The sequence below is a fragment of the Arachis stenosperma genome, chromosome 6 (genome assembly GCF_014773155.1).
Source record: "Arachis stenosperma cultivar V10309 chromosome 6, arast.V10309.gnm1.PFL2, whole genome shotgun sequence".
In the NCBI taxonomy this organism is placed as follows: Eukaryota; Viridiplantae; Streptophyta; class Magnoliopsida; order Fabales; family Fabaceae; genus Arachis; species Arachis stenosperma.
In genome coordinates this window covers 10,037,531-10,056,232 of record NC_080382.1, presented here as the reverse complement: position 1 = coordinate 10,056,232, position 18,702 = coordinate 10,037,531, and the positions used below count along the sequence as shown (strand labels likewise).

The following is an 18,702-nucleotide window of genomic DNA, read 5'->3' as shown; positions in this document are numbered from 1 at the left end:
AGATTGTATCGGGGTCTGAGGGGATGGATTAGAAGAGCCACCAACACCAGATGAGTTATGTCTTGATGCACTGAATTGAGTTGGAAACGGTAAAGATGTTGGAGTAACATTTCCGATAGATGGGTTAAATATGGATGAAAATGAAAAATGTGGTGTTTGTGAATTTTGATTTTGTGATTGGAATATAGGAAATTGATTATTGTAAGGAGTTTGAAAATTGAAATTAGGAAGATTTTGTAGATTTAGATTTTGAAACATATTTGATAATGTGAAGTTTTGATTTAGAACTTAAGAGTTTGAGGTTTGAGATTGTTGGGTATTTGGAGTTTGAGAAAAGTTTTGTAAATAATTGAAAAAAGAGTTAAGTTGGTTTGGATCATTTTTTTGAATAAAAAATAATATCAGCAGAACTTTGATTTCGTAAACTTGGAAGAACATGAAGAGTAGAAGAAAGTGTGAGAATAGAAGTGTATATAAGTGGTATATATAGAGTAATAAGATATTAATTTATTAATAACAAGATAACATAGTAACAGGTAGTTTTCAACGACTAATTTTAATAATGTGGTTAGCATTTTAAATTTTAAAAATAAAAATTATTTAATAAATTAATTATAATTTAATTATTTAATTATGTAAGTGTTAGTATTTTAATTATTTAATCTAATTAATTATTATTTAAATAATTAATATAAATTATTTAATTATTTCAGATTTTATATAATTATTTATTTTTATAATAACTTACCACTTAACAAGTTATTATTGGTTACAATGAGTCCTTTTGATTGGAAATTCTCTCTTCTTAAACTACATGCTAAGACTCAATCATATTATGCTCCAACGGTTGATTCTCCCAAATGTCAGAAAAAAATTGAATGGAACCCAGTTATTGGAGGTTCTCTTAGTCAATATGTCAACTTTTTTATTTTATTGTAAAAATTGGTGACAATTTTATCACTTATTCTTGCCATTTATCTCTAACAACATAGCAATCTATTTCTAAATGTTTCGTCCTTTTGTGAAACACATAATTTGTTGCAACATGCAATGCTAATCGACTCTCATAGTAAATAGCAATTGGTTTCTCTAATCTGATATGCAAATTCTCCAAAATGTATGTAATTCATTGTGCCTCACGAGTTGCCATAACCAAAGCTTTATATCTTGCCTCACATGATGAAATTGCGACTGTGGTTTGTTTCTTACTTTTTCATGACACGATTGATGTTCCCATGAAAAAATAATACCTAGATGTTGATTTTTTGTGTTTGAACATGCTTCCTTATTGCTATCCAAAAAACCACATGGCTCTAAATCTGTCTGAGACAAATATTAAGCCTAGTGCAGGATCTGTCTCCAAATATCTGAGCACTCTTATAGCAGTCTCAAAGTACTTGTCAGTAGCACAATCTAAAAATTGGCTTAATCTTCTTACTGCATAATTTATATCTCGTTGTATGTTTGTTAAGTAGAGTAATCTCCCTCCTCGGGTCGTTCTTGCTTTCTCCTCTTCGGTTCTCGTATGAACTGCAAAAACTCAGACAGCTTGTTATCCCGAATGGCCTGCTCCAAAGCGTCCTTCAGATCAAAGTAGTCTTGGGATTTGTGGCCAAAACCCTTGTGATAGTCACCGTACAGCCTTTTGTTTCCACCTGTCCTATCCTTTAGCTGCCGAGGTTTCGACAGTATGTCTTTATCTGCGATTTGTTGGTAAATTTCTACAATAGGTACCGTGAGAAGGGTATAGTTAGTAAACTTGCCCACTCGAAGGGAATGAGTTGAATGGCTTCCCTGAGGTTTCTTCCTTCGATATCTCCTTTGGCTTTTCCGCAGCTGGTGGGTTGGGTGGCTGCCGCTTATTGGCGGCCACTACTTGACTAACTTCTTCATTGTTGATATACTCCCTTGCCACATTTTGAATTTCTTGCATGGTCTAGACAGGCTTAGTAGTGAGATGCTTCCTAAAGTCCTCATTCAACAGGTCGTTTGTCAGGCATAGACTCGCTACCGAGTACGTCAAGCCATCAATTGCCAGCACGTTGTGGGAAGGCCGTAATGGACTCTTGCGGCATCACGTTAAACCACCATATCGCTGGACTTGCCAGGGTTACTGGGAAATCCCGACACCGGACGGCGTCACCGACACCATCCAGGTTCATTTTGGCCTCAAAGGCCGTCAGATGTTCCTAGGGATTTTTCGTCCCGCCATACCTCGTGTTCGTAGGCTTGTCAAAGTTTTTCGGCAGCTGGATCTTGAGGATCGAGGGGTGGAAAGGGGTTGCACCCATAATGATGGGGTCCCGTCGTTTCTTTCCCCTGTCTCTCCTGGTCTCTCCACGGTTTTCCGATCTATCGTGGTGTAGGAGTGAGATCAAGCATCAGCTCGTCCTCATCCGTTGTCCCTCCTGGGAATCCTCCCACGATCTTCCGACCTCTTGGTCGGAGAACGGGTGCGAGACAGACTCGGGCGAGAATCTTTGTTGTGCTCGGGACGGTAGCGGTTCCTCGCTGCTAGCTCTCTTTCCAAGTTTTGCATTCGGTGTCGGAGTTCCTGCATGATCTTTGAGTTGTCATCGCCTGTACCACCAAACGGGCATCTCTCGGGAGATTTGGAGGGGGTCGTCCCGACGAGACGGTGGTCTCGAGCATTATTGAGAAGAGGCTGCGGAGCTTACCCTACTTCTCAAGCGGGCTCCCCCCTTCTCTCGTACTTCCTCTATGTGAGGAAAGAGCTACATACTCGCGCTAGGGTCCCTACAGACGGTGCCAATGTTTGGTTGCTCGGGTAAATATTGGATCGAGTGAGGTCAAGATTGGAGCAATGAGGTGTAAGGATCTGGACCTAAGTGCGAGTTTCAAGGAGAGACGATTGTCCAAATCGTCGATGGGTCGGCGGATGGGGCCATCTATAAGGACATTCCGATACTTAAGTTAGCGTCCGTACTAAGAGGCGGCCAATTAGAGTAAGAAAGAGAACATATCTCTGGAAAGGTCCCTCTCCATTTATAGTTTGTACTCGAGTGGGCCTTTTGTCTCGAACTCATTTTCTTTGAAATTTTTACCAACTATTCTCCGTAAAATATGAGGTGAGGTGCGTCTGCGTACGGGTCGAGTACCCGTCGGACCGTTGATCTGTAGAATGGACCTCCGACTCTTGCTGGACTGGACCGAAACAAAAACATTATGTAAAAAGAGAGAGAACAAATAAAATAGTCATTCCTTAAAGCAACTAAAGTTTACATAAATTGAATAAATGACAAATACCACATTAGGTCATCAAACCAAACCCATAGAAAACGGCAATTGTTCATCATTATGTGTCTATTGTATGTTCTTTAGCGATCAAGAGCAATGAGTTATCCAATAAACAATCCGAAAAGCAAAACTAAAATAATCCTTTACATCTTATCCTTACTTTTGAGAAACATTGTGCTCGTTTTATTGGTTTCATTGGTTAATGATTACCAATAGACATCATAGAATCAATTTGATAGCACGGGTATGCACTGTATGGGGCAAGCACCAAGAATTTGACTTGAATTTGGCTTTCTTTAATCTCATTAATAAGCATACATACTGAATCCAACTACTACTGTTCCGTGATGTGCTTGCTTCTGGTATATTCTCCACGATCTTATCCATTTTGCTTTGGTATATATGCCCATCGTTGTTTCAACTTGGCAACTCTGTGTGCCACAATTGTTTAATATGACTCCATGCTACTAGGCTACTAGCTACACTTGTTTTTTTAATTTTAAAATGACCAACACCCTAGGAATTGGACAAGTAGATAATTAAGTAGTGTTTGGTGGAGAGATAAAAACGAAAAGATTGAGACTGAAAGATAGAGATTAAGAGACAGAGATTGAAATAAATCTCAGTATTTTGTTTGGTGTAAAGTGGAAGACAGAAATTGAAATAAGAATGAAATTCTAATTTAATTTGTACAAAATGTAAAATTGGAATTAATTAATTGAAATAAGAGTATTTTAGGTATAAAATGTTATTAAAGTTTTAGTCTCTATCTCTAAAAGTTTTAGTTTCATGTGTCTCTATTTTTTGAAAATACTAAAATTTTGAGATCTCTAAAAATTTTAGTCTCATGTGTCTCTACTTTTTGGAGGTACTAAAATTTTGAGAACAGAGATAGAAATTGTAATATCAGTCTCTAAACCAACAAATATGATATTAAGTCACAGTCTTTCAATCTCTATTTTAATACTTCAAAACAAATACTATCTTAATATGATAAACAAAAAGAAAAAAGAGAAAAGAGAAAAGAAAAAGAAAAAGAAAAGCAGCAAAATTAAAGAGAAATAAAAATTTGGTTTTTAAATATGATTAAGCACCTCATTTTTTTTTTTCAAAAAGTCTATAATAGTACAATGTTATTAGCTTCTTTTTAATCAGATCAAAACAAATTTAGCTGCTTTAATTCAACATTTATTTTATAGCAATTTTCTTTTTATTATCATCTAACACTTTCTAATCATTAGTTAGAAAGAATACCATTCCACAGATGATATTTTTGAACTAAACCTCCTAAACCATGATTAACCCCTTGAAAATATTAAAGAATTCAACTCTCAATATACTAATTTTCTCAATAAATTACCATCACAATTTCTAATAAGACATTTAAATTCAACTCTTCCAACATCTTTAAAAGTACTTCCATCACAATTTAATTTGACAAATCTAATTTCAAAGGCGGGCACACATACAAAGGAGTTGAACACAAGACAAGAAAAATAACATACATAATTAGTTAATTTTCTTACTTCTCTTATATTGACTTAGAATTGTTAGCTGTGTAACTTATCATTATTATTATTATTATTATTATTATTATTATTATTATTAATGGCCTATCTTTCTTTATAGTATTTTTTGTCAATTTTTCTTTTTAATTTCCTTTCGAGATTGATAATTCAAAGACAAAGTCTTTCACATGTAAAGAAAATTACAATTTATTTATTTATTTACGAAGGGAAAAAAACACTCTTGGATCAGGTGGATCAGACTTTTCTTTTTTTTTTTTTTGTTGAACAGCAATGACAAAAAAAAAAGAAAAAGACAGGAGAGAAAAAAACAAAGCAAGCAACAAGCCAAGATGCAGAGGATTATCCACGCTCTGACAATAGCAATAGAATCCCTGCAGCAGGAGGCTGAAACCACACAAAATCTTCCTCAATCCTCATTCGCAGGAGACCCTCTCCTGGCCAACCAATCGGCAACTCCATTAGCATCCCTCCAGATAAGCTCAAAACGCACCTCCCAACCTCTCCTCAACTTCCACTCAAAGACCCGTTTGCCACTGTCACTTGTTAACAAACATCTAAACTTATTTTAAATTTTCAGTCAAAGTATATGCAAAAGGAATCAATTTGTGTTGGATTAATCACTCGTATGTTTAATCAAGCAGAATTGAAATTTTGTGTTGTGTATATAATAATTTATTAGTCCAATTCTGTATTATGCGTATAACAATCTCTTTTTGTTCGGACCAGAGGCCTGTTAAGGACCGGACCATGGCACAACCCGCTTGGGAACCGACCCGACAGGCCACAATTGAAGGAAACCATACACTCTAGACTAGGTATTCAACTTGTCCATGGTGTAGCAGACGCAGATCTTAAATAGAATTTCGCCACGGATTAGTCGAGGGATAACGTTGGGAAACCGAAGTATATGCAGAAGTTAGGAGGTTCGTGTTTTTTTTTTTTGGTCACGTAAAGTTGGGGTGTTCTTTTTTTTTTTTTTGGTCCTTAAGTTGGGGTGTTCTAAAAACGCTGTTTGATTTTATTGGAAAAAGAAAATGAATAGAGAAAGAAGGTGAAAGGGCTCAAGTCATTCGGCTATTGGAAGTTTACGGGTGCTTGTGGCAACTGGTGGGGGTGGGCTGAACCAATTGGGCCGATAATTGGCCGGGATCTGAAACCTTTGGATTCCGTTTAAGGTTTTGGTCTACAGAGAGGGACCCATAAAGCCTATGAACAAAAATCGAGACAAATGAAGCCCCACAAAGCAGTCCTTTATCTGACCAAAAAATAAACAGCCCTTTATAAATCCTAGTACCCGAATTTTTTTTGACAGGAAAGTAGATTGATTTCATTGGTTGAGAGGAAATATATATAGCAGTGCTAGAATACCAAAATAAAAAATATCTGGCAGTGCTAGATTGACTAGTACCCGAAGTTATTAACTATCAAAACAACAAAATAAAAGAATATTATCAATTATTTTCCGATGTATGTATATTGTATCTATATACAAGACAAGATGTATGCTAAAGTACAGATCACATAAAATGAGCTCCCCAGAGAAATAACCGCTACAGTGATGGTGTATAATTTATAACGCATTAAATATGAAATAATATTCATTTAATCGTTTATCTCATGGCCTTAACTTGGAAGATCAAAGTATCAAACACAAGCCGAAATTCCAATTTCGAATCTCTGCATAAAGTCTGTCATCATTTTACACTTTTGTTCTTTATGACTTTATCACACATTAACACCAACTAATGATTGAATAAAGTTTTCGATACTGCAAATTTTAATTTTTCTTCGGCATTTCATTTCTCCTGATAGACTTTCGTACCTTTTTTTTTTAAATTTGGTTTTTTAAATCTCGGAATCATTAATGTAGCTAGGAAGTTTTCTTTCGGATCTTGATCCTCTCTCAAAGAGTGCTCACTTGTCATTGTACCACTACCTACCTAACACATGCTGCTTCCAGATTTTTGTTTTTTTCCAAACACTACTTTAAAGAGTCATTTATTCTTTCTTCTTCTTTTTTGGGCTTGAAATCAGATTAAATTATTAAAAAATTCAGATATTAATGTAACAATTATTATTATTTTATAGAAATTGTATCAGTCATTATTTTTTTAAACGTGTTATTATTCTAGTGATTTATTTAAAGTATTTTAAATTCATAAAACAGCTAATAAATAAATAATATGCACCTAAAAAATACAGACAGCTTGTAAAAAATAAAGGGATCTATCCCTCACCATGGCATATGCTTTTCCCCTCACATCACAATGTCACATATTGATGTGGGCATGGATTAGGTTACGAACTTCAAACGGTTATATGCGTTTGGTGTTTCATTTAAAAAGGTCTAAAATTATTATTTGAAAGAAAATTATGATTTGAATTACAAAGTCATATCATTAGTTGAACATGTATATTTCGTTTACATTTTATTTTTCTTTACCGAAGACAGATCATATAAATGATTGTTGAAATGAATCATACAATAATCTAGCAGAGAACTAACAAGAATATTAAACGGATTAAACCCAACGCATTGTAACAAAACACGCCATCGGAAGAAGATTTATACAGGGAAGATTCTTTAATGTCAAAAATCCTTTTATTCTGCGCATTTAGGATGTCAATAGAGCGGGGCGCAAAGTTAATCTCCGTTCCCGCCCCGTGTTCTTAGCCATAGAGAAATAATTGTCTTCAATCTCCATTCTATTTTTCATGTTTTTCGTATTTTTTGCGAGGCCATTTCCTATCTCTTTATGTTTAACCTTCATATGAAAATTATAATAAAAAATATAAAATAAATTACAAAATATTATTACAAACACACAAACAAATCTTATCCAAGATTATAAATTCAAAAATATAATATAGCAAATCATAATTCATAAAATAAAATTTTAAACAATAGGACTATAGTTTTTTAATGAGTAAAATTACTAAAAAAAATCCTATATTAGAAATAGAGTAAGGATCATTAAGTAAGTTAAAAAATTTGAAAAATTATCGGAGATGGAATGGAAATTCCCACTTGAGTCCCACGCCTGTCTCGAAAAAATTTCGTTTTTTATCTCCATCTCCACAGAAAAAATTTTCTGCTATTAAGACTCTATTCGAAGTGGTTTTCACAAAGATCTCCGTCTCCTAAGAATTTTTGACACTCCTATGTGCATTTCAAATGGTTACTCATGAAAAGAAGTTTATATATGATTCTTTGTTGATTGATTATATGTTATCTAATAAAATTGTTCATTAAATATATGTAATAAAGATATAAAATTAGTTAACAGACTAATAGTATATTTTATTTCTTGATAAATGGTAATTATTTTTTTACAATAGAATTTCTCGTTTCTTAAACCAAATTAAGTATTAAACAGTTTAATTATGTTATGTGCAAATACAATATTTATTGTAGATAAAAGTACATATTTAATATTTTTTATAATTTTTGTATAATTATATTATTATAAATAAATTTGATTATTTGTCTAATATATTTATTATTTATCTGTTGCAAATTTGATTATTTTGACAAAACATGTAAAAATAATATGTATTGGCCAATTTAGTTTTAGTGGAAATTTAGATACAAAATACAAAATATTTTATTATTATTATTTATGAAAAAGGGGTTTAGATTTTTAGAAGGGAAATGAAGGGGAGGAGAGAAATATCTGGTGGTACGAAAAAGGGTATTATTGTGTGGCCTCAGCTCAGCTCAACTGGTTTATCTGCTCTTACCTCTCAGCTCTCTCTCTCTCTCTCTCTCTCTCTCTCTCTCTGTTATCTTCCTTCTTTCCTTCGCCTCCTTCCAATTCTGCTCATCCACTCACTCCCTCTTTCTCTTTCTTCTTCCTCCTCCTCTTCTGCTCCGAAATTCAATGACCCCATCATTGTGTCGCTTCCGATTCACCTCACTTCTTATCGAGCTCGTCCTACTCAATTCTCAATGAGACTGCGCTTTCTCAACACAACATGGCATCTGCTTCTTCCATGTCAGGTACGCTTGCTTTCCCTTCATTTCATTTCCTTTGCTTTGCTTACCAATAAGAACGATACAAGGCAGAAAACAAATGCCACCGTTTAGTTCACGGTAATAATAATAATTGTGTTCAAGTTGCCATCTTTGTTCTTGGCTCTTTCGATACTCCATGTGCATGTGTCTCAATTCCGGCAATAAATGCCAACAAATCCTGCAACTTTTGCGGCCTTAACTATGTTACTTACCTAATAATGCCTAGGTTCAAATTTTTGTTGTTCTTGAATTCTTTTTCTTTTTCTGGTAGCTTAGTGAATGTTCCTTTTTGTTTGTTTGAACTCTTGATGATTATTTTGAAGCGGAAATTTCGACAGGTGCTTCTTGACCGAGCTTGTATTGTTTATTGTGTGTCTTGCAGTTTCTTTAGAATGTGTGAATGTGTGCAAGCAGTGGAGATGGGAAGGGGGTGGAAGATATGATTGTAATCTTCTGTCGTGTGCCTGGAAAGCTCCAAGGGTCCTTACTGGATTTCTTGCAAGCACGGCTCATCCTCATCAGTCTTTGTCCACGTCCCGGCGGCGAAATGGGAGAAGGAACCGGTATAATTTTGTAAGTTTTTGCAGTTTCCCTTGGCGTTTTTGCGTCCAGCTTTGTGTGAGTGCTGCCATTTCGACTCATGTCGAGATTATTAGACTGTAGAATGCAATTAATTGAAGCATTACTTCTCCTCCCATTTATTTGGGTGGGAGGAGAAGGTTATAAATTCATTATGACCTTTTTTCCGGCTCTCTGTATAAGGCAAAACGGTTAATATTGGTGTTGTAATTTTATGTGTCATTTAAATATCAGCGTCGTTGTTGATTATCTTACCTGTCAATATTGAACATTGGTAGGAATGCAAAGCCTTTAGTATAGTTAGTTCACATCCAGACGGAGCGCTTGATATCATACTTCTTGAAGGATTCTCTAAATCTATCTTGTCTCAAGTTGCTAGTAGAAGATGGCAGTTACGTAGTTCGTCAGCCTTCTCAGTGGATACTGCCAATGATGTTACCCCTGAAAGTTTGTGGGAGGTACAATGTTCTAGTGAACCTGGAATGTCTAATGTTGGTTATGATTCTTCCAACAACAACATCCCCTTTGCTTGTGTTTGAGACCTAATATATTCCATTTGATTGCTGCAGGATCTTAAACCTGCGATCTCATACCTATCCCCTAAAGAACTAGAATTAGTTCATAATGCCCTTATGGTAAGCAATCTTAAAAATGTTTTCTCAGAAAGAAACCTCTTCAAGTTAGTAGGATTTACATTTTAATTTTTTCTCTGTCTTATTCCTTGTTGTTACAGTTGGCGTTTGAAGCTCATGATGGTCAGAAAAGACGCAGTGGTGAACCTTTCATCATTCATCCAGTTGAGGTTGCACGTATTCTTGGAGAACTTGTAAGTTGTGCAGAAATGCTACTTCTTCTGTTAAATAAGTGTATATGACAAATTAATGTTTATTATGGATCCAACTACGTACCAGGAACTTGACTGGGAATCGGTGGTAGCTGGGTTACTTCATGACACAGTTGAGGATACAAATCTTGTTACTTTTGAAAAAATTGAGGATGAGTTTGGTGCTACTGTACGCCACATTGTGGAAGGAGAAACCAAGGTACTGATTCTTCTTGATTCTTGATTTTAATGTATTTATGAAATATCCATGATTTCCAAATGAATTGGGTGCCTATTATCTTATATGCCCGAACTAGGTGTCAAAGCTAGGAAAATTGAAGTATAAGAATGAAAATGATTCTGTTCAAGATGTAAAAGCAGAGGATCTTCGGCAAATGTTTCTGGCCATGACAGAGGAGGTGAACTCTTCTACATAAATAGGCGCTTGTCTATTCCCAGTGTATTCTATGTCACAGCTTGAAATCAATTTGACAACTGATGGATGTCATTGCAGGTTCGGGTTATTATTGTCAAATTAGCAGACCGGTTACATAACATGCGCACTCTATCTCATATGCCTCCACATAAACAGGTCAGCACATTTTTTATCTTCTAACTTTGACACTACGATTCGTATATCCATTTAGGCCACTTTTATTCTAATATTCAATTGCTTGAAACTGAACAAGAATTTGATTGTTTATGACAATCTTTATTTTCTTCTGAGTGGCTGTGGCCTGAAGTTGATTGTTTATGAAGATCTATCTTTATCCTTGAATTGCCTTTACTGCATTCACTTATTATTTATTGATGTTGTAAAGAGTTTACACAATGCTGATAGCTCTCAATATGCCTTACAACCCATGAATGTTTATGTCATTAAAATTATAGCAGTATTACTAATTTATGCTTCTCTGTGTGTATCAAATGTTTTAAGAATTAAGACTAAGCTTGGCCCTGAGTTGCTTTTCTGATGCTACTATTTTTATATAGGCTAGCATTGCAATGGAGACATTACAGGTGTTTGCCCCCTTGGCAAAGTTGCTTGGGATGTATCAAATTAAGGTATGCATGCACTGCCACAGGGAGCTAGCATTAATGTTTTTATCACAAGTCCTCATATAGTTATATTAGACAAGAACTCACAAAAGAGACTACTAATCTTGAAGTTTACTATAATATGTCTATATTTTTCATAACATGAGGGTTAATCTTGCTTACCATAATTCATCATTATGCATTTTCATATGCAGTCAGAACTAGAAAATCTTTCATTTATGTACACAAATGCTGAAGATTATGCTAAAGTCAAGAGGAGAGTTGCTGACCTATACAAAGAACATGAGAAAGAACTTATGGAGGTAATACTGCTCAGCTCATCTTAAATTTGTGTTTAAATAGAAAGAAGAAAATTATAACTTCATGCTGTCTCCATTTATTAGAAAAGAATTCCCCCTTTCTCAACAGGCAAACAAAATATTGATGAAGAAAATCCAAGACGATCAGTTCTTAGACCTTCTGACTATTAAGACAGAAGTCCGTGCGGTGTGTAAAGAGCCTTACAGGTTAAAACTCAGCACCAGTACCACTGTTTTGTTATTTCCCCCTTTTCATGTTGGCTGATCCATTTTGACATTGTCCACATTTTATATGTTTCCTTTATAGTTCTCTATTTACAACTTAAGTGCTTCTAGATAATATGTGTTTTGTGTTGTACTTTAGCTTACTTCTCTTGCAATTCATTAAGAAATATTCCTGGTCACCTGCAGTGTCTATAAGGCTGTTCTCAAATCAAAAGGATCAATCAATGAGATTAACCAAATTGCACAGGTTTGCTATGATACATACTTGAAAATTGAAAAGGTTAATGTGTTATGAAGAATTCAGTTAAAAATTAAGTTAGTCTTCTGAAGTATTAACTGTTTATTTTGACCAGCTTCGTATCATCATTAAACCAAAGCCATGCCTTGGGGTTGGTCCTTTATGCAATGCACAGCAGGTAACAACTACACCATGTTCATGGACGTAATTGTTTTCAACTTGGTCCACCTTATTTCTTGACATTTCAGAAGACCTTATCTGATCTTCTCATCTTATGCAGATTTGCTATCATGTTCTGGGCTTGGTCCATGGAATCTGGACCCCTATTCCTAGATCTGTATGTGTACTACTCTCTTAACTCTATTTAAGGGTAGAAAGTATTACTTTTAAGAGAAATAAATTTTCATTGACTGGTGAGAACTATTTGCTATGTTTTTTTCATAGGTGAAGGATTACATTGCAACCCCAAAACCCAATGGCTACCAGAGTCTTCATACAACTGTGATTCCGTTTTTGTATGAGAGCATGTTTAGGCTAGAAGTCCAGGTAATGAATTTTTTGGGGTTTCCATATTTAATTTCATCTTTGCAAATTCCATTTTCTCCAACTAATTGTATATAAAGCTCTACTTGATCCACGTGAAGTGCATCACAGGATTTTCTGTACTAGGTTGTCCTGATTTTTTTAATTTTTAATTCTTTTCCCCCGCAGATTAGAACAGAAGAAATGGATTTGATAGCTGAAAGGGGCATTGCTGCTCATTATAGTGGGAGAGAATTTATCACTGGCTTGGTTGGAAGTGCATTGCCTAATGGTAAAAGTGCAAGAGGGAAGACAGTGTGTCTTAATAATGCCAACATTGCACTCAGAGTATGCTATCTGTTCCTGACAGATTGTGATAGAAATAAACTTGATTAGAAAGTTTATTAATGGTAACCTTGACTTTGCACCAAAAAAGGGGTAAAATTTTGATACTTGAGTTGTTTAATAAACGAAGTATTTTTTTCGTACAGATTGGCTGGCTCAATGCAATTAGAGAGTGGCAAGAAGAGTTTGTTGGCAACATGAGTTCCAGGGAGTTTGTAGACACAATTACAAGAGATCTGTTGGGAAGTCGTGTCTTTGTGTTTACACCCAGGGGAGAGGTAAGGATGGGCTATGTTACATGCAATACAACTTCCTTTTTTCTCCCCTTCTTTTTTCTCTGTCAATTCATTGAAACATATAATTAAGAAGCTAGTATCAGAATATTTTCATCAGATTCTTGATGCATATCTTATGCAGATTAAAAATCTTCCTCAAGGTGCTACTGTCATTGACTATGCTTATATGATACACACTGAAATTGGTAACAAGATGGTAGCTGCAAAGGTATCAAATTCCTCATTTTTTGTGATAATCTAAATCAGGTGTTAATCAGGAAAAGACATAATAAAATAAGATGTTTTATACCATTGTTAATATTAGCGATCCTTATGGTGTCAATACAGGTCAATGGTAATCTTGTTTCTCCTGCACGTGTACTTGCAAATGCAGAAGTAGTGGAGATAATCACATATAATGTGCGTGCTATTCAACTCACCCTATTTATTTGTCATTACTGTTTGACATATTTGCTGTGATAGGAAAGTAATTATATTTTGAATAGGGAATTGTGGAAAGCGAAGATAATGTGCCATGTTGGCTTAATTGTATGATTTAAGTATCTGTGGTTCAAGTTTTGGATTTATTTTATAAGCCTGTCTTCTGTATCTCCTATGCACCATAAGGAAGAAAAAAATGTATGCTTATACAAATTTTATCCATAATTTTTATGTTTTGACTTGCCTCCATGACATTGATCGGTTGTTTATACCCATTCGAAAACTTATAACATTGATCAGTCACTGTTACTGCATGTTACCCTTTTAGCATCATTGGAGCTCATAGTTTTTTGTTACAGGCACTTTCCAGCAAATCAGCTTTTCAGAGGCATAAGCAATGGTTGCAACATGCTAAAACCCGTAGTGCAAGGCACAAAATAATGAAGGTATAGTCTCATAAAACGGATGTAGTGCCTGAGTCATTTAGACTAGAAAAAAGGTTGTGCTCTAACTAAGCATTTTATGTTGTCTAGTTCCTTAGGGAGCAAGCCGCACGTTCTGCTTCTGACATCACAACGGAAGCAGTCAATGACTTTGTCACTGATTCTGAAGGAGAAAGTGAATCTGAAGAACTGTCACATGGTTCAAATGGTTGTAGACCAACGTGGGGAAAAATGTTTGTGAATGGAGTGGAAATAACAACTCCAGAAAGGAATCGGGTTCTCCCCCAAAGTAAGAATGGAAGTGTTTGGTCCCCCAAGGTAAACGGAAAACATAACAAGCACGTGCATCATGTAAGCTTGAATGGCAAAGAACAGATGTTGCATGAGGGAAACAATTTGGCCAAGATAATTCAAGCTACCGTTCCAAGATATAAGGAAGTCCTGCCAGGTTTAGAAAGTTGGCAAGCTCAGAAAATTGCTACTTGGCACAATATTGAGGGGCACTCCATCCAATGGTTGTGTGTGGTATGCATAGACCGAAGAGGTAACCTTACTATTCCAATAATATTTGATTAATTTCATTCCTGGGATCATCATGATACTTACTAGTAAGCATTTTTGTTAGACTATATGCTTTCCAGGACTGAGTCGGTATGATGATAAACTCTAAACATAATAAGTGTTTTTCATATTTAATCTTTGATCATCCAGAGCTATTGATTCAGAATATGGCATGAAGTTACAATGATGAAATGAATATGTATTATTAGCTGTTATCTTGATTCCTTCTAGTAAAAATTCCTCATTGGTAACCTGTCAACCAAATATTTCAGGCATGATGGCCGAGGTCACAACAGCATTGGCCACAGCTGGCATAACCATATGTTCTTGTCTGGTGAGTGGTTAAACGAAGTCCCAGCAATCACACTATACTGAAATAACATAACATGTATTTGACATTACACACGTTCGATTTTATTTTGGCATATACGTAACACTTGACTTATCAAATGACCAGGCTGAGATTGATGGAGGAAGAGGAATGGGTGTCATGTTATTTCACATAGAAGGAAACTTGGAAAACTTGGTACTGTACCATGTCACCATTATGCTCAGTACTTAATTCATGATTTTTCTTTCTAATTAAATGCAACTTAGGTCAACTAACAGTTAAGTTGTTTCTCAGGTGAGTGCTTGCTCTATGGTGGATCATGTATTAGGCGTTTTAGGGTGGTCTACCGGCTGCAGCTGGCCGAGCTTGGTGGAAGACAATGCTGTTCTCGAGTGCTAGTTCAAGCATTGCAAGACTATATCAGGGAACTTTAAGTTTTGTTCGCATCAAGGAAGGCATTATTATGTGTCTAAATTTTTGTTTCATACATAAATTTGTTCCAACTCGCTAACCCAATAAACCGGCAGCAGCCAATTGAGCTAAAGACTCGAAACTCAAGGCGGTTGTATATAGAAAAAAGAGTGATAGGATAAAGGAGTATACAAAACTGTAAATGTAGTTGTGCAGAAAAATCCGAGTATTTATATTTTACTAGTTAGTTGCTGGAGATGTCTTGTTAGTTGTTACAAAGTATTTTTTAACTTGTCTTGTCTCTCCAATTACAAGGCCTATGCTATAAATAAATAAAATAATTGCGTTATATAAGTGGGATTAATAAGGTTCCTAACATTAATAAGAATTCCATTTTCTTTTTCCTTTATTAACATTTTCACTTTGACTAACCTGTATTATTGTTATAACTAATTGAAATATGGGTTCTCAAAATAGATACAAAGATCGTGTAAACTGTAAAGTTCATATGATTCTAATTCATAAGACAAACATATATAGGATCCGAAATCTACTTCATGGGACAACTAGTCTATACTACAGACTCAGCCTCATCGAGAACAAAAATCGATTCTTGTCGGGTCAGAAAAAGTACGATGAAAAACAAGGCTAGCAAAACGGTGGGAACAATCCAGTTTGTGAGTACCGAAGGTTCATCATTCAGCTCCAAACACAGATTTGCTTTTGCTGTTGTTCCTTTGAAAGTAACATCATTTGATAACTTCATGGCTCTCTCATTCTCAGCATAATCGGAGGCATCAGCATCACAGTCACTGCAAACTTGGCCATGACAATAGTTTTCTCCCTTGAAATCTTCCTCCGGTATCAGCTCTGCAGGCCAAACCGGTTCATCATTGTAATCAAAGGAGGTGCACCCTGTTGCCTTGGAGCTCTCTTCTTCCTCCTCCTCTTCACCACTCCCTAAAACACCATCATCATCATCATCATCCCCCTCGTTGATATCACTGTCCTTGTCAGATTCTGTTTCAGTGGATTTGAAGCCATGTGAATGGCCATCATTGGGGCTATTAAACAGTAACATGGTGCAATCTTCCGCAACCCCATTGTCATTGGAAGATGATGCACTTTCAGGGTGTGAACAGTCAGAGAACGCAATCTCCTGTTGATGAAAGCAGGTCTGGTTCTCCTCTTCGTTATTGAGTTTATGATCACTCTTCTCCTCCTCCTGGAACCAAATTTAACATCCAATTTTGTTGCAACAATAACAAAAAGCAAGTGCTTAACGGAACAAATAGGAAGGATGAAAATTACCACAATCGTCATAATCTCTGAGGGAGTAACTTGGTGCAAATTCATACTCTTATTGGATGTGAAACTGCTTCAACAAAAATAGTTTAGTTTCCTATTAACGTAGATATGCATAATCGTTGATGCACAATGATATAAATACATATGTACCATGCAGTTTTGTGATCCTCTGCACTCTTATACCCGCATTCGTCCATTCCCTTTGCCTTTGCATTGCTTTTGTTTCTTGCGAAAGACGTAACCGCCATGAAACCTGCAACGGCCAAGGCTCCACCGATCACGACTAGCCCCGCAACCCCGCCGCCGCCGCCAAGAGTGAGGATTATGCTGCCCAATGGATTGATCTTCTTCTTTCCTTCATTACTATTATTGTTTGTTAGATTGGCTCTTGCCTCCCCCATCTCTGTAGCTAGCTACTAACTGCTGTGCTGTTGTTGTTTGTTGAAATGCGACAAAGACAAATCCAAGAGATAAAGATTATCTTAAAAAGAAGGAAGGTAATAGAAAGTGACAGCGAAGAAAGGGGAGTCAGAAGAAGCGGGCTACTTAGACTGACACGTGTTAACATGTGGGTCACATCTTCTCTTCTTTACCACTTCTTCACACCACAAATACTTGATGGCTACTTAATCGTAACCCAGATTTATAGTGTGTGTCTATAACTTGAAACTCGTTATTTCTGTTAAAACACTGACTAATGTATGCATTCATCAGTGATGATGCTCTTCTGTGGTTTCAAAATAGCTAACTTTGCTCCCACATAATGGGATCATTAAAAAAAATTTAAAAGTATAAATTGAACATTTTTATTTTAAGTTGTTTTTTTTGAACTATCCGATTTGATTAATATCAATTTAAAAAAAATATAATACCTTAATAAAAACACCAAAACTTTTAATAATCACGTATTACACGTATTTAATTAATATAAAAAAAAATTAGCCGAAAATGTTTGGTAAGCACTTCAGAAGGTCGCATTTCTATGCCTATATATTATATATAATGGGAATGTAAGGAAGAATTGGTGTTTGTTTTTTTTAAATATTTTTTGTTATATATAATTTATAAAAAATATTTTTTTCTAATATTTGAACTCAAAACTTTTTGGTTAAATCATAAATAATTTGTCATTTTAATTAATTCTATTTTTATCATCTTAAAAAACCCTTTGATATATATTATTTATAAAAAATATTTTTGTCTTATTTTAAATTTTTAAATTCAAAACCTCTTAATTAAATTATAGATCATTATATCAATCAAATTATTTTATTTTAAATTCTAAAATATATATCCTAAACCATTAATTATAGATACTAAATTATGAACTCTAAATTTTAAATTCTCTTCAAAATAAAATTTTTTAAAATTAAGAAAAGGTTAATATATTAATTAATTAAAAGTTATTCCATATACTTTTTCTTTATATATGATGTCGTAAATCTATTAAAATAAGTTAACTAAGCCAAAAATAAATTAATACTCGGATTGGTCCCAAAAGTTATACTTGCGCCTCAATTTAACTTTCAAAGTTTCGATTTACTCAATTTGATTCCACAACTTAGTATTTATGACTCATTCACTTTTCTTTTTTTTTCATATAATCGTTAACTGACATGTTGAGATAGATTGACAGCTATCTCACTAGATTTTCTAACAGTCAATTAAAACTTTTTTTTATTCAATTTGCTCCATAAGAAGCATTTAAAATTCTAATCCTAATCCTAGTTATATTTAAGGGTTTGTTTCTTAGAAAGCAATTTGAGATAGAAAGTTTTAATTACTATATCAAATACTCGTTAGCAAGTCTATTATAATAGTTATCGGTCTATTTTAGCATGCCATTAACAATTCTGTGATAGAAACAAGATTAAGAATTAATATGAGTCATAGATGTTAAATTAAGAGATCAAATTGAATATATTAAAATTTTAAGAACAAAATTAAGATGCAAATATAACTTCATGTACTAATTTTAGTATTAACCTACTAAGGACAATTACTTTTTTCTTTTTTTTTTTCTTGGTTAGTAAATTGAAC

General features: G+C 34.8%; 2 protein-coding genes across 3 annotated transcripts; one reads left to right on the top strand and one right to left on the bottom strand.

Annotated features, from left to right (window-relative positions):
* The first annotated feature begins 8,514 nt into the window (after positions 1 to 8,514).
* On the top strand, positions 8,515 to 15,601 carry LOC130936068 (putative GTP diphosphokinase RSH1, chloroplastic). Of its 2 annotated transcripts, XM_057866045.1 has the most exons (24): positions 8,515 to 8,787; positions 9,185 to 9,375; positions 9,660 to 9,839; positions 9,951 to 10,016; positions 10,115 to 10,207; positions 10,293 to 10,424; positions 10,522 to 10,623; positions 10,719 to 10,796; positions 11,198 to 11,269; positions 11,458 to 11,565; positions 11,672 to 11,769; positions 11,974 to 12,034; positions 12,141 to 12,203; positions 12,306 to 12,362; positions 12,470 to 12,571; positions 12,737 to 12,895; positions 13,039 to 13,170; positions 13,310 to 13,396; positions 13,516 to 13,587; positions 13,968 to 14,054; positions 14,142 to 14,595; positions 14,885 to 14,946; positions 15,070 to 15,138; positions 15,238 to 15,601. In XM_057866045.1, exons 1-24 carry the CDS (start codon positions 8,763 to 8,765, stop codon positions 15,340 to 15,342), a joined length of 2,655 nt encoding a protein of 884 aa, XP_057722028.1. In that variant the 5' UTR covers positions 8,515 to 8,762; the 3' UTR covers positions 15,343 to 15,601. The 2 variants fall into 2 exon arrangements, with proteins under 2 accessions (XP_057722028.1, XP_057722029.1); XM_057866046.1 differs by lacking the exon at positions 8,515 to 8,787 and having other exon boundaries at positions 9,185 to 9,365.
* Positions 15,602 to 15,846: 245 nt separating this feature from the next.
* On the bottom strand, positions 15,847 to 17,097 carry LOC130932394 (uncharacterized). The gene is made up of 3 exons (XM_057861714.1): positions 16,813 to 17,097; positions 16,666 to 16,729; positions 15,847 to 16,579 (listed from the first exon to the last, which is right to left on the bottom strand). The coding sequence occupies exons 1-3, from the start codon at positions 17,061 to 17,063 to the stop codon at positions 15,926 to 15,928; spliced, it is 969 nt and encodes a 322-aa protein (XP_057717697.1). The 5' UTR covers positions 17,064 to 17,097; the 3' UTR covers positions 15,847 to 15,925.
* Between the last annotated feature and the right edge of the window lie 1,605 nt (positions 17,098 to 18,702).

Bases quoted from the DNA above. Each gene is read 5' to 3' on its own strand.
- LOC130932394 (XM_057861714.1), bottom strand. From the start codon at position 17,063: ATGGGGGAGGCAAGAGCCAATCTAACAAACAATAATAGTAATGAAGGA. The intron at 16,730-16,812 runs GTACATATGTAT...TTGTTGAAGCAG, and splicing joins GAGGATCACAAAACTGCATG to TTTCACATCCAATAAGAGTA. The intron at 16,580-16,665 runs GTAATTTTCATC...ATTTGGTTCCAG, and splicing joins CAGAGATTATGACGATTGTG to GAGGAGGAGAAGAGTGATCA.
- LOC130936068 (XM_057866045.1), top strand. From the start codon at position 8,763: ATGGCATCTGCTTCTTCCATGTCAG. The intron at 12,896-13,038 runs GTATGCTATCTG...TTTTTCGTACAG, and splicing joins ATGCCAACATTGCACTCAGA to ATTGGCTGGCTCAATGCAAT. The intron at 14,596-14,884 runs GTAACCTTACTA...CAAATATTTCAG, and splicing joins GGTATGCATAGACCGAAGAG to GCATGATGGCCGAGGTCACA.